Source organism: Procambarus clarkii, chromosome 25 (assembly GCF_040958095.1).
Source record: "Procambarus clarkii isolate CNS0578487 chromosome 25, FALCON_Pclarkii_2.0, whole genome shotgun sequence".
NCBI classification, from domain to species: domain Eukaryota; kingdom Metazoa; phylum Arthropoda; class Malacostraca; order Decapoda; family Cambaridae; genus Procambarus; species Procambarus clarkii.
In genome coordinates, this window is record NC_091174.1 from 12,828,021 (window position 1) to 12,844,271 (window position 16,251).

Here is a 16,251-nt window from a genome sequence, read left to right on the forward strand (position 1 = left end):
TAAATTATACCTAAATTATACCTAATTATACCTATCTATACCTCTAAATTACTGAATACTATAGAATGATTCATTATATGTTGCTATGAGACAAAGGGCGCCAGCCATTTTGTGACCCAGACTGCTAATTCCCAGGGGGATGCGCCTTGTGCTCCAGTCAGGTCACTACCACGTTACTCCAATCTTCCCAAACTCCCATGTCTGAGAGAACAATACTGGATAATTCTTGCGGTTTGTTACATCTGTCTTTAAGATATGATCTAATATAGTTCAGAGCAAGGCTTCGAATTCCATAATGATGGACGTCTAAGTTTTTATTTATTTATTTATTTATATATACAAGAGTTCTTACATTCTTGTACAGCCATTAGCACGCATAACGTTTCGGGCAAGTCCTTAATTCTAATTTTCACACACACGCCCATCCCCAGGAAGCAGGCCGTAGCAGCTGTCTAACTCCCAGGTGCCTATTTACTGCTAAGTGAACAGGGGAATCAGGGTGAAAGAAACTGCCCATTTGTTTCCACCTCCGCCTGGGATAAAATCCGGACCCTTAGGACTACGAACCCTGAACGCTCTCCACAAAGCCATCAGACCCCAAGATTATGAGTTTACACTATCAAATACCGTTCGGGATATTGAAGAGGCCATTTAGGCACTCATTTTTGTCACGGGCTGTGTAGATTATATTAAGCAGACAGACCCCCGTCTCCCCTCAATGTTGTAACTATGTTCAATACACACTATTTTGTCACTAGAAACGTCTTCATACCATATCCATCCCCATCTACCAACACCCTTCCCATCCCCGCCCCCCCCCCCCCCGAATAACTTCTCCAGCTCCTCCTAGCACCCACACACCCTCCCTCGTCTCCTTCAAATAGCCTACGTGCGGTTTTTCATAAATGGCAATACTATACGGAAGTGGTATGGCATGTTGATTAGGACTTCCAGTGACTACTCTTGTAAGATGCTGATGGTTAAGTTGACGTCTCACACTTGCAGTAAGTACTTTAACCTGGCTTGGGTTGACCGAAAAATGCCAAACTTCATTAGTCGCTTTTGTGTATTAGCCATACTAGTTAGTTTAGTTCATTTATTATTATGCACCCCATACCCATCTTGTGGGCGGTAGTGGAAAGGGTTACAGAGGCACATAATGGGCTCAGAGCCATACTAGGTATAAGAACTCACGGTCATTCGAGTGGAAACCTGCATCTTATTGCCCAAACTGGTTTGTTCCATTCACTCCTAAATACTTCCACGTCGAATACCTAGGTTTTCAAGATAGCTGTAAATTTGTGTTTCCTATCGATCCTCTTAAATCAGATGACGTTAGTGAATCGGATCTCTTTAATGATTTATTAGTTTGTCTTTTTGCTCTCTCATCAGCATTTTAAGTATTATATCGAGTTAATGGATTAAAAGATACATTACCTTGCTTTTACCTCACCTGAGTGGTGCTATAGGCATACTAACTTAGCGTCTTCTGATAATTTCTTACTATTCATCTATATAAAAGACAATCATTATTCCTCTATTTATAGATAAGATAGTGATTATACCTCTGTTCAGAGATATGGCAGTGATTATATCTCTATACATAGAATATGGCACTCATTGTGCATTTTTATATAAATAAGCCTAAAAATTTTACTATACTGTACTGTATAGATACAATAATTATATAGGTAAGGCAGTCAGTATTTCTCTATATATCAGCAATTATGTTTACCTCTATATAGAGATACAACAGTCATTCTTCCTGTTGATGTAGGTATAGTACAATTAATATTCCTCTATGTGTAGATATATCTGTTATATAGGTAAGGTAGTCATTATTCCTCTATAGGTTGGGCAGTCATTGTTATTTTATATATGGGTAGGAAATCAGTGTTCCATTATATATAGATATGGCAGTTATTATTGCTCTGTATATACCAGTACACAGCACTATAATTTACATAATAAATTATATGCCGGTATTCTATCAGTCGGTTAAACACTATTGGGTTTGGACAGCAACTTGGTGGGTGTCCACGCGGACAGCCTCGTCCTTAGCTAGGGAGACCTCGCAAGCTAAACAAACTTTGTCCCCGAGAATTGGAAATTAAGCATTGCCAGGAATTGTCCACTAGAATATAAAGGAATTAAGAGGTCCAATAATTTATTATTTTTAGTTACACCTACATCAAAATGCAGGTTAAAGTTTGACTCCTTATTAGCCAAATGTCACTTATGGATCAATTACTTTCAGATCCCTGGAAATGAAGGTCGCTGCGGCATGGCAGCCATCGCGGACCCGGAGGGAACACTTGACTTGGCGGAACTGTATATTTGCATTGAAAGGTCACTAGCACCTTATGCCTGCCCTCTGTTTATCAGGCTGGCTAAACAGCTGGAGAAAACTGGTGAGTGTTTTGGCTCATGTGTAGGATTTTGTATTAACCTTTCAACAACAATTCAACGTATCATATTAATATTTAATGAAGAAGAGATTTTGTATATACATTACCGACCTCCAATAGGTAAGTGTGACTGTGTAATCTTAGAAATAAAATTAGCAAATTCCAGATAACATATAAGATAATGAAGAAAGTAAGACAACAGAAACTTCGCATTAAGAAAGTACAATAAGTCTTAGTGTACTATATTGAGAGCGACTGGAATGGTCGATGTTAGGTTAGGTAAGGGAATAAACGAGATGTATGGAATTTTTTGCGAGAGGTACGAGAAAGGCATCCAAATATTTATACCAAGACAGAGAAGCAAATACAGAAAACAAAATTATCTTAATAGAAATTACGAGATGGTCGAAAAAAAGACAACAAAATGGATCAGTATAAGAAGAGGTTTTAGTGTTCCACATATCCATCCACACAAGGGTTAAGCAAATGCAAGTCACTGATTTTAATACGTATATTCTATATCTGTACAAACCCAAGGGGAAGCAATAGTGCGCCAGATCTCATGTTGTTGTTGATTTAGGGGGCCGCGACAACAGAGGTGCTGTTGTATGTGCCCCGCTGTACCCTTGAAGGGTAAATCGCAAAGCCGGATGGCTATATTAACGTCGCCTGTCGGCGGAAACTAACGCAACATACGGCGAAAAACACACTGATAGGCAGATGTTAGGGGGTTCCAGTAGTCCCTCAGGGAGGCAAGCACCGGACTTGCTGGTATCCGGTGCTATTCCTCTTTATAGGAATTCTCGAAACTTTAAGCGAGAATTTTTCTCGCTTCGCCACACACAGAACGCTGGGTAGTCAAGGCAAAAAACGGTCCCCTTCTAACTCGTTCCCAAGTGAGCAAAAACGTCAAAAATCTTCCAGTGACCGGCTTCTGGCTCGGGCTTTACCCTCCGGCAAAGCCAGAGCCAGTCGCCCGCAACACCCTGAGGCCACACACCAAGACCCACCAACTCCCGGCACCTCTCGGCCAAGCCGGCGCCGGGCACGGTCTCCCACCCAAAGAACTAGTTAGAAAATGCATAAAATCTATCAACTTCACTCTGACCCCTGGCGATAAGTGCGATCGTAAATCCGGACCGTTGAATAGGAATGCCTGACGGCAACATTGAGACCCAAAGGATAAAATCGCGCCACGTGATCCGAAACCCCCAGGCGGAGCAGGTGGCCAGACGTCAAGATTTAGAGCGGAGCGAGTGCGTTACGACTTACGAGGAAGCAAAAGAGGAGAGCAGCATTAGAAAGTCTTCATCTTGGAGTGTCGCAAAGGACAGGAAACTTAAGAAGACTCTGACAAGGCCGCCTACAGCTGGCCTAAAGACCTCCAACTCATTCGCTGCGCTGGAAGACGAGTGCTATAGGGAGACTGCAGTTCACTCGAAAGGCAAAGCAACGGAGGGAGCGCCGGTAAAGGAAGTGGCTAAGCGAATTTTGGTTGTGGGGGATTCCCAGGTGAAGTATTTGGGAATTTGAGGTGAGCTTTTTATGCCAGAGATAGGGGAAGGAACAGGTTGAAGGTTTGCTATCCGGGAGCAGGAATTGTGGATATTGTAAGCAACATGTTTCCAGCCATATTAACAATGGGAATGGGAACAATGGGAACAATCCCATTATTTGTATCAGTGCCGGTGGAAATGATGTAGGACGAATTAGGAGTGAGGCACTGATACAGTGGTTTAAGCCACCCATAGAATTAGTTAGAAGCAAGGGAGGAATCCCGATCATATGTAGCATTCTTCCAAGAAAGGGAGTTGGAAATGAATGGTTGTCGAGGGCACTTGGTGTCAATTGCCAACTGGACAAATATTATATATGTAATATCATTCAATGATGCCTAGGAACACTTCTATAGAAGGAATGATATGTATGCTTGCGATGGGGTGCATTTATCTAGGGCTGAGGTTGTTGCTGTTGCTAACTCATTGAAATTTGTGGTTGGAGAGGGTGTGTTTGGGTTTAAACTGTTAGTAGATAGTGGTATGGGAATTTATGTGAGGAAAAGAGGCAATGAAGGGATGTGCTGATGGGGGAAAATAATTAGCAAAAGGAATTGGCTTATAACTGTAATAAAGTTAATCCCGCAAATTAGAAACCTGTCGTATGAAGAAAGAGTGACGAAGCTTAATTTACATTCTCTAGATAGGTGAAGAATTAGGGGTGACATGATAGAGGTGTATAAGTGGATAAATGGTCATAACAAAAGGGAGAACATGTCATAACACGAAGCAATGGGTATAAATTGGATTAGTTTAGATTTAGGGAAGATCTGGTTAAATGCTGGTTCGGTAACAGCGTTGTTGATTTGTAGAACCAGTTACCACATAACATAATAGAAGTAGCTAGGATCCCATGATTGTTTCAAGCGTAGGTTATACACACACACACACACATATATATATATATATATATATATATATATATATGTGTCGTACCTAGTAGCCAGAACGCACTTCTCGGCCTACTATGCAAAGCCCGATTTGCCTAATAAGCCAAGTTGTCAAGAATTAATGTTTTTTCGACTACCTAACCTACCTAACCTAACTTTTTCGGCTACCTAACCTAACCTATAAAGATAGGTTAGGTAGGGTTGGTTAGGTTCGGTCATATATCTACGTTAATTTTAACTCTAATAAAAAAAATTGACCTCATACATAATGAAATTGGTAGCTTTATCATTTCATAAGAAAAAAATTAGAGAAAATGTATTAATTCAGGAAAACTTGGCTTATTAGGCAAATCGGGCCTTGCATAGTAGGCTGAGAAGTGCATTCTGGCTACTAGGTACGACATATATATATATATATATGAATGAGATTGGGTGGATATAAATAGGAGCTGCCTCGTCTGGGACAGTAGGCCTTCTGCAGTTACCTTCATTCTTATGTTGTTATTATTTCAGATACCTTCAGAGTAAAGAAGACAGTTCTTCAGAAAGAAGGTTATAATCCCAATACCATCAGTGATCAGCTGTACTTCAAGGACTCTAGTAGTAAAGCTTTTGTTCCTCTTACAACTAGTCTTTACAATAAAATTATAAATGGAAAGATTAAGTTGTAGTGTGTAAAGAAAACGGAGATAGTGTTCTAATATTTAAGATATATTAACTTAAACCTTTCCCTTGATAATACACATGTTTCCTGTTGAAAATATACATGATGCGTTTGGGGGACTAGATAGATATGATATATTTTCTGCATAGAAAGTGAATTTAAATGTTTTGCTTACCCTATATAACTTCACTCAATACCTCCACAGTATTGCTGAATTTTGACATTCTTGCACTATAGATAGTAACTTGCTTAACTAAATGAATTGTGGGGTTCAGTCCCTGAGCCCATTATGTGCCTCTGTAACCCTTTCCACTACCACCCACAAGATGGGTATGGGGTGCATAATAAATGAACTAAACTAAACTCTTGCGCTATCATCTTAGACAATCACCTCTCATTATATTTATTTCTCATTTTAAAACGTCTTAGACATATCTCTACCAGTACTCGTCAGGGAATCATTCTTTTTGAAATCCTGTTGTCTTCATATATTCTTTGCCTATGCCCCTGATTAGGGGAACCTTGATCGGTAGGCCTAACAGTCTCCTTTCCCAAGGGCAATTATGTAAAATTTCAGTATTTCTTTAACGGGTCTCGGTAGTATAGTTGAGTTCGTTCTCGATTCACAATCTGGGATCTCGGGTTCGAATTTCGCGCGGGATTCACCTAGCAGTAAATAGGTTCCCAGGAGTTAGCTGTTGTGGAGTTGTATCCTGGGAAGTGTTAATAGTTCGACCAGGAGCCTGACAACTAAGTGGACAGCGCTTCGGGTTCGTAGTCCTGAGGTTCAGGGTTCGATCCCCGGTGGAGGCGAAAACAAATGGGTAGAGTTTATTTCACCCTGATGCTCCTGTTCACCTAGTAGTAAATAGGTACCTGGTAGACAGCTGCTACGGGCTGCTTCCTGGGGGTGTGTAACAAAAAGGAGGCCTGGTCGAGGACTGGGTCTCGGGGACGCCAAGCCCCGAAATCATCTCAAGATATCCTAACGTATCTAACGTATATATGTACACAGGCCGCCAATCCCCGACGAAACGAATTATATTTATTAAAATTTATACATAATGGTGTGTTACGCTAGAAATTAAAAGGTGTCAGTTACGAGACAGAAATAACAGTGATGATTTGCTTCACGGCTTAGAAACATACACACTCAAGAATACACCGTATAAGGATTAACAAGGTAAAGAAAGAGGCTAGGGGTAAGTCGGTGAAAGAAGGAATTAGAGAATGGTAAAATGTAAATCATTAAAATGCTGATTTGATATTGAAACAGAGATACCAGCGAGTTAGTATACTAGAATAAAAAAATGGTTTAACAAGAGTAAAACGTTAAACATAATATTTTGACTTTAGTGGTTTGCTCACTCTAAACTCTGAAATTTGCTACGAATCTGGTCCTCGAATTTTTTTCTCACTGTTCAGCCCTCACCTTGACTCTTCTCGCTCGACCAGCCGGTTATCGCCACTTTCACATCTCCATCCGACACTGTACTTTCTCCTCTCCCAGCCCCACATTTACCCCACCAGAAACCTCCTGCTCTTAACCATATATGCGACAGACATTACACAATAATGTCTGTTTTACACACAACTCGCAATACGTTTCGAGTTCTTGTAGCTATTTTATTATTTTGATCAAAGTAATGTATTCAAATGCTCCCTGCTGGTAATAATTCACATTTGTTGTTACTCGATACAACATTTGTTTGTTACTCAGTACAATGTCCTTGCTGTTGTTGTTTTAGAATCAGCTACTGGGAACAAAATGTGGCAAGTAGCACAGGCTATGGTAAGCCTATAGTGGACTTATCCTGGCACAGAAACTGACGTCAATACAATGATTCGGTAATCATTAATACCGAAATTTTCAGTTGATTAATATTGTGTGTATAACTCTTATGTAATAAGCATGCTTCAGGCTTTTCTTGTAATATTCCATATATTTGATGGCTCTCTTATATTTTATTAATTCATTATTAATAGTCCATTTACACCTATAATTATAGGCGGAGAGACATCACCCCTAAGAGAAAAGGTAATTAATGTAGTGAGAGCTTTGAACAAAAATATCACATGTTCATTTGTTATATCATTCACACTACATAGAATCATGGCTAAATAAACACCTTCATACTCCAGCAGTCATCTACTGCTTCATATGAACCAGGAACCGTGCTCCTCCTTAATAAACATATTTATAATTGACTGTGTTGAGAAACGGTCAGCCAGCGTATAACCTAACTTACATGTTAGACTTATACCGAGGTTCTCACTCCTCCCCCTCCCTCGAAGGTCGAACTTCCTTCCAGTATGCAACCCCACAACAAGCTTATTAACTCCTGGGGTACCTATTGACTGCTAGGTCAACAGGGACATTAGTTGACATGAAACGCGCCCAACCATTTCTGTCCCGCCTGTGATTTGATCCCAGAATTCCTGGTTGTAAATCGAGAACGAATCCGACTGTACTGCCAGGACCCTTGAAAACTAAATTCATTTACTCCCTCCAAACAATTCACTTCCACCCAGCCATGTTCAATATTGTATTCCGGACTTTGTTCGTACTCGATCCCCTTCGTCTCACACTATATCTGCGTATCTTCCCGGCTTTCCTTCCTTCCTCTTACCCTCAAATTCGCCCGAATCAACCCGCTTCGCCAATTTACCTGTATCCAGTCGTTCATCATGCCCAAACCATTCCAATACGCTCTTAATATTGTAGTTTACCGACTTTGGAACTGTACATCTCTCCATGAAATGTATATTCCGTACTCTCCTGACACCACAGCATGTCATCAAGGGGAATATATTTTAAGCTATTAAAATTATATACTTTGGAAATTCTCGTTTTCTGAGGATATCTTTTTGCTATTGTATAATTAAACGTTTTGTTGTACCTGACATGAAATTCTGAGTTAATGACTATTTTCTCGTGAATAATGTTTCTTTAAAGACACTATATGTGCAAGGTAACATAAAACACAAATTTAGCCCCATTATAATACAGTGTTGTTGATATTGTATTAAATTCCCTATGCAGAAATGTTCAGTTTTGATTTATTAAAATTCCAGTGAAAATTTAAAGGTTATTTGCAATCATTTTGAAAATCTAGAAATTAAACCTGTCATGATCTATCATGTGTGAAAAATGAATGAAATAATTATACCTGTTGATGATTTCCATTTTCAATAGTTCTTCTATTGGGTGTTTACACTGTGTTCTCTAATCGTGCCTATATGCACCCCGACTGTTTATTGTATTTATTTGACACTTTCTATCATATCTCTCACTCTAGTATATTGTAGTTCAATTGAGCAGGTTTTGAACCTGAGCTTTAATTTCTGTCCATGTGAACATTATGAGAGATGTCTCTTGTCTACGTTCCGAAAACGCAAATAGTAAACATAGAGCATTTCCTGTAATACCACAGTTATCTAATGAAAACAAATTCAGAGGATCACAAATAACTTCAAACAGTTCATTAGATCCACACTAGGTTATTTGTTTATGGAAAGCTTATATTGGTTAGAACCGAAAAGTAATGTTCAATCCTATTTTTAAATATATTCACAGGATTACACTGAATTATTTAAACTGCTAAGCTGATCTTTATATTTACTCTTCCCCTATATCTCATGGTGTCTCGGTTACCTGAAGAGGTATGGTATTTTTAACATAAAACGACACCCCTAATTCCTTCACCAGCTTGTGAGTAAATTCATTTTTAGCCATTTAGCTTCGGAATGCTACCTTGCACCCCTATTCCTATTTTCCTGGAGTGCTATTTTGTCAGTATTCTCTCTAAAGAACGTAATTGTATACATCCACTCTACTTTTCAACCCGTTAATGTTGCAAGACAGTATCCTCACTATTTTCTTCCATGAGGAGTTTTCAAACTCTTATCTTTACTCTCCTGCAAATTCACTGAGAAGCAAGATCCAATTAGAAACAACCTCCCAACATTTGAAAACCTCACTATTATCAACACTTGTAAAGCTACTAACATCAAAGGTAATGTTATACTTAACAATGTCTTCAACTTTAATTTTTCTAAACCGTTTTATCTTTCATTTCTATCAACAGTTTTACTACAGTGTATTGAACGCTGCCAACACCAGATAATTTTCCTTAGACTCCTTCATCTGTATTATTCCTTCCTCTCCATTACCCTCTACCTCCTCAGTTTTACTTCCCACTTCACGGCGTTTCCTTGCCATAGCTAACTTTTTTAGCGTTTCAGTTTTCTTGTCTAACTTGTTAAATATTCCAAAATCTTTCTCGAGATTTTGTACCTATACAGTACCTAGAGAAAAGATATGTTACATCTTAAAATTTGGGTTTTAATATACTTAAACATAAATTGGGTCTTTCAGTAACTGTTACATTCTGTTTTATTTCTATAGTGTACTGTTACTATACACTACTATATAGGTGATTATCTTCATGAAACAAAGGCCCAAGTGTGTTATCAAGATTGTACGTCAACGGTAAAATCTCTTGAACTCGGCATGCCCGAAGGAAGAGTGTTACGCCACACCCTGTTTAACATGTTATTTATTTATTTATTTATTTATTTATTTATTTATTTATTTATTTATTTATTTATTTATTTATATATATACAAGAAGGTACATTGGGATTGTGAGAATACATAGCATAGTAATTACATTCTTGTAAAGCCACTAGTAGGCGCAGCGTTTCGGGTAGGTCCTTAATGAATGTTAATGAATAGGATAGCATCCGAGAGATACCCCTATTGGATAACTCGAACCATGTATGCAGATAATATTTTGTTTCGGGGCAAAGATATTTTAAATATTTAAACGGTGTTAGCTTTGTGAATTCTGCGGTCGGTACACAGATCTTGGAATACCTCAAAAAGTTGGACAAGAGGATTGAAGCTCTAGAAAAATTAGCTATGGCAAACAGACGGGGTGTAGTGGGGAATGAAAGTAAGGATGGAAGTATCATGGATGGCGTATCACGGATAGAAGAGTCTCAGGAAAATGAACTAAAGATGGCAGTATTCAACCCAGTGTGATGGAAAATGTTGAAGGAGAAGCTCAGAAAAAATGGTGTACAACATTACAATTTCAAGAGATGATGTCGCTTAATAAAATAAATTAATCTAACTAACAGATATAACAGAAACTCTAACAGATATCCCACCGCTGCCACCATTGTAACGGGGGGTGGGGGAAATAGCTCTATCTTGTCCATTATTCCACCCCCCAGTTAACTAACGAGGCCGGGGGAAACAGCTCTCTCTAGTCCGTTATCCCGTCCCCAGTTAGCTAACTATTCTAGAGCACTCCCAGAGTTCCTAAGGCAACCTCTCTCGTTCAACACCTTGTAACCTAGGTATTTGACTACCTAGGTGCTAAGACTACAAGGCGCCGTAACTGGATCAGCTACCCGAAACTCTAGAGAGAACTCTAGAATACAGAATCATTGCCACAAGCGTACAAGAGAAAACGAAAGGAAAGAAATGAATAGTGAAGTAATTAGTGAGGGTTTGGGGTGAGAGGTAGGGAGGGGGGGGGAGCGAGGAGGGTCATTAGTTGAAAGTGAGAGTTTAGAGAGGGGTGGAGGGAGAGGTGTAGATAGGTAGAAGTAGAAGAGTAGATAGTAGAAGTAGAAGAGTAGATAGTAGAAGACGAAATGCTGCCACCATCCATTCATGATCATTACATACAAGACAAGGAATGGAACTTGTCTGTATCACAATATTCACCAAAGATGTTATCAAGAGATCATTATTAGTATGGTCCCATCTTTATCATGTACTCATTCTAAACCATGAAACCAGTAACCACAGAGGCTTTCTCACCTCAACTCAAAATCTCTAGGGAACAAAATAAAGTCCATTTAAATAATAAATTCAACAATTATATTTTTCATGATAAGTATCATAACTTAAGCAATCCAATTAAAATGTTAAAGACTAATATTCAAAGTGAGTCATCCTCCAAGAATCTGAGAACCCTACAACTGACTGCCCCTGATCCTCACACAACACTTGTAAAACACGACAAGTCACCTAAATGTTCACTCACCGAGGACTGAGTCTAAGTTGAATAGAGAGGGGGGGGGGTCTGTAGCTTGACAGAGACTGTCTCGCCCCTGCCGGCCGACAGCCTCCCTGCTAGGGACGTCTTCTCTGCTCTGCTGGCTCGTCTGCTGTTCTCTTAATGCTAATGCTCTCGAATCGGTAGTTCTCAGAGTATTTATTGGGGAACCTAGTAGCTAACTCCGCCCACAAGTAGATAGCCTCCGGCTTTCTACCAAGCCACTCCTTAAACGTTGGCAAGTTTGAAGGCTACCAGGCTCCACTTAAGAGATTAGTAGAAGTAAGGTGAAATTCGCATGATCTGACCTCAGGTCACTTGGGGTCATTAACTCTTAGACGTGTGACTTTCCGGTGGACAAACTGGCGCCTTCTCTAATCCCTGTCTGTGACTCATGTACTCTATGTATGTATTAAACTAAACCAAACACTTTTACATTGTTACAATATAACGGAAGAATAACACCAGGTGTTTTATTACTTATGCTTAGATAAATAAATCCCAGTGTCCTATTTGCCTTATTACGAACATTTATACATTGAATTTTTCCTTTAAAATTCTTACTAATCATCCCTTTCGCAATCCGACTTCGCAAGCGCAACACCATCTAGCTCGTATCTTGTAACTATCATCATTACCTAGCGTCAAAACCTTACATTTGTCAACATTAAACTGCATCTGCCAATCTTTTGATCATTTCATAAGCCTATGTAGATCGTCTTGAAGTGATAGTGAGTCTTTTTCCGTGTTTATTTCCCTCCCGATTTTCATATCGGCAAATTTTAAAATATTGCTGCTCAAACCTGAATCTAAATCATTTATATATATTATGAATAATGGGCGCATCCGATCCCACGATCGTCGTCGCCCCTAAATCAACACAACAACATTATGAATAACAGAGGCCCAGGACAGAGCCTTGAGTCACTTTAAATATAGATAAGACCCACTACATTTTATTTGGTAGTAAATCATCAAATCAAATTAAACTTCAGATACAAAGGTGAACACTATCAATACAAATGAGGTAAAGTTTCTTGGCCTATACATAGACAAGAGACTGAACTTCAGCACCCACATACAACAAACACACTGCCTGAAAAACGGTCGGTATGCTATCTAAAATCAGATATTATGTTCCCTTTTTCCATGTCGTAGCTCAGTCGATTAAGGCGGCGTCTGGGATGCTCTCGGACGCAGGTTCGAATCCTCATCACGGCCCTTGTGGATTTGTTCATTTAATGCATCATGCAATTGTGATTTCTGTGTGTAATTATGTTCCCCACTCTGCCCTCTCATTATACTATGCACTAATCTATCCCTATCTCACATACGGTATCTGTGCATTGGGTTCAACCACTGCAAATTACCTCCACTCGATTATCACTCAGCAAAAATCTGCCATGAGAACTATTGCAAACTGTCTTCAGACAACACACAGCCCCTCTGTTAAAGTCCCTTAACATGATAAACATACACTCATTCCACACATTCTCATGTGTTATTTACATGTATAAAACCTTGTTCCTAAATGCTAATATTGATCTGAAACTTTTGCTTGATAGGTGTAATAGAACCCATGAGCACCACACCAGAAATAAATATCTCCTTGATATCCTCAGAGTCAGGCTAAATCTGTGCAAACACTCCATGCAAATAAAAGAACCCAGTCATTGGAACTCCCTCCCAGACGAATTAAAAAGATTGTCCAACCTATGCCCTGTTCAAAAAGTAAAAACCAAAAAGTACCTAATTTCATCCTCATATTTTCTTACCTTGTGCTTCAAACTCACTCTGTATCTTGTACTACCAACTTCCCCAATATTAGTACTTAAGACATATCTTTACCAGTGTAATCACCTCTGTCAATTTATATTGCAGTTATTTGTTGATATAAAACCTTGCTACTGTTTACCTTTTTATCTTACCTGGTGTTAGATTAAGGACCTGCCCGAGGCGCTGTGCGTGTTTGTAGCTTTGCAAGAATGTAAAAATACCAATCTTATGTAATCACACCAACCCATTGTACCTTCTTGTGAATAAATTATTATTATTATTATTATTATTACATTATGTGAATAAGCTTGGGTGGATATAAATAGGCAACCCGTTCTCGCAAATTTAATAAGTCAATATTGACTTATTAAATATGTGCATAGGTGACATACTTAACATAATATTTTCCCTTGAAAAGCTTCATAGAAAACACCGACCTTACCTAACCTACTTAGTATGTTAAGATAAGCATCTTATTGCTTCGTAATTACAATTATTACCTAACCTATACCTATAATATGTTAAGTAACAATTGTAATTACGAAGCTATAAGATGCTTATTTTAACATACTAAGTAGATTAGGTAAGGTCGGTGTTTTCTATGAAGCTTTTCAAGGGAAACTATCATGTTTAGTATGTCACCTATGCACGCAACTAATGCAATAGGAGCTGCCTCGTATGGGCCAATAGGTCTTTTGCCTTACCTTCATTCTTATGTTCTTATAAAAGAGTAGGGGATCCTTAATGGTGGACAGCAGTAACACATTAAAGCATTACGCACTAATTAGCACAAACTCGTCCTTCACACACGGTAGGGGCAAGTCTACATGGAAGGACTCAGTGTATTTGAGGTTAAGAGTAAGGTATAAATATTACTGGTAATACGGTGCTGATATATGTGAAAAAGATAACGAATGCAAGTTGTTACACACTCACGCTAACTCACTATGTATAGTGTATTAGAGTGTAAATTGCCGGAACAACGTAGACATAATGAAGTTATTAGTGTTCCACATTGAATTGTATGGATATGTGATAATAATATGATAGAGACAATTGTTATAGAAGGTTCAAGAAGTACTTTACACCAAAAATGTAATGCTAAAATCCTTTTAATATATTTTGTAATATGTACTGTAATAACTAATGAAGTAATGTAAGTGCAGTTATATTTTTTTATATGATTAATATATGAGCCCACTATGGATTTGAGAGCCCCTTGAGGGATCTGTAATAGAAGAGGGTAGAAACTCTGTTTCTAGCCTTTGTGACGTATTTTATTATCTCAATAAACTTGAAATTTAACTTGAACGCCATATGTGCAGATAAGGTATTTGGATAAAGTATTAGGACAATTAAAGTTCAAACAAGTTTATTGAGTCTAGTGTACAACCCTAAGGCATTCTACATATCTCTAATTCTTTATCTTTTTCACGGATATCAGCACTGTATTATCAGTAATATTTATATCCTAATCTTAATCTCACAGTAAATTAACACATACACAAATTTAATTTTACCACATAATCCCACACCTTCCAGCGCTTAATTACCTCATCTTCTCCTAATTCCACTGATTCTTTGCCTCCCTGACCTAAGCCCCACAAACCTCCCTAGCTTATCCTCACCATCACCTCCTTGTGTTTTACATCACCGTCTCCTCCCTCACCCATCCCCACCTCCTCCCTGACCTAACCCCACCGTCACCTCCCTGACCTAACCCCACCTTCACCTCCCTGACCTAACCCCACCTCCTCCCTGACCTAACCCCACCTTCACCTCCCTGACCTAACCCCACCTCCTCCCTGACCTAACCCCACCGTCACCTCCCTGACCTAACCCCACCTTCACCTCTCTGACCTAACCCCACCTCCTCCCTGACCTAACTATAAATTAGTGTACTATAAATTTATGCTTACATTCCCTGGCTTTGTTTACATCTTTTCATATCTTTAAGAAGATTTTTAGTATTCATCATTTTATTAGCATTCATTTTAGTGTTCTATTATTTAGTATTTTTTAGTCTTATTTAGTAAATAAGAAGTATTTTTAGTATTTAGCATTAGTGTTACCAATGTGGTGTGGAAACTTTCCTGTATATGTTTCCCGCCTCCTTCCCTACTTTACAACATTGCCATTGCCACCTCAGTGATAAGTGTTGCATGCACTGCAGCAGTTGTTAACATTTTTCAATTTTGCTACAAATTACTTACTTAAAATTATCTGTTAGATTAAGGATCTGCCCGAAATGCTATGCGCGTTAGTGGCTTTACAAGAATGTAAATATATCATTGATATGTACTCTCATAAACCCAATGTACCTTCTTGCGTATATATAACTCAATAAATAAGTAAAATAAAAAAGGAGTGTGGTGTTGGCTGCGGACGTCGTACGTGCTCTTACACTCCGTCTCTCATACGGAGGTAGGTAATCACTTCAAAATAGCAAATAACAATAATAATGAATCCTATGATAGAATATAAAGATGATTAGTATTTTTTTTAATAAAACCAATACCTTTATTTATTATATCTGAAAAATAATAGCAAAACTTGTAAGAAATAGCAATTTTTTCCTCCACTGATGAGTGTGTGACCTTGTAATGTTATACTGTAATCAGATGGTAGCATCTGGGCGTCACCAAACATTATGTCAGCAAACTATTACGATGCAGAGTGAGTTGTTGTTTTATTTGTTACGCATTCCTCCAGGCAGTGGTGGAAACCACACTATCGTGGAAACAAACATTTCATTCACTTAGGCGCTAGGAGACTCGAACCCCCGACCCCCACGGTGTGAGGTGGAAGCTGTTAGAGAGGCCCAATAACAAAGATTTCAGAAGCAGGAAACCTGGGTCCAACTGAAATGTTATACTCTCCCCAA

At 38.8% G+C, this 16,251-nt stretch overlaps 1 protein-coding gene across 3 annotated transcripts in view; it reads left to right on the forward strand.

Moving 5' to 3' along the window:
• The window catches only part of LOC123756485 (long-chain fatty acid transport protein 4), a 41,516-nt gene extending 32,952 nt beyond the window's left edge, over window positions 1-8,564 (forward strand). For all 3 annotated transcript variants that reach the window (XM_069331329.1, XM_069331330.1, XM_045739678.2), the window contains exons 14-15: window positions 2,258-2,411; window positions 5,368-8,564. In XM_069331329.1, coding sequence (XP_069187430.1) covers window positions 2,258-2,411; window positions 5,368-5,525 — 312 coding nt within the window. In that variant the 3' untranslated portion in view covers window positions 5,526-8,564. The remainder of the gene's footprint in view (window positions 1-2,257; window positions 2,412-5,367) is intronic.
• The last annotated feature ends 7,687 nt before the right edge of the window (window positions 8,565-16,251 follow it).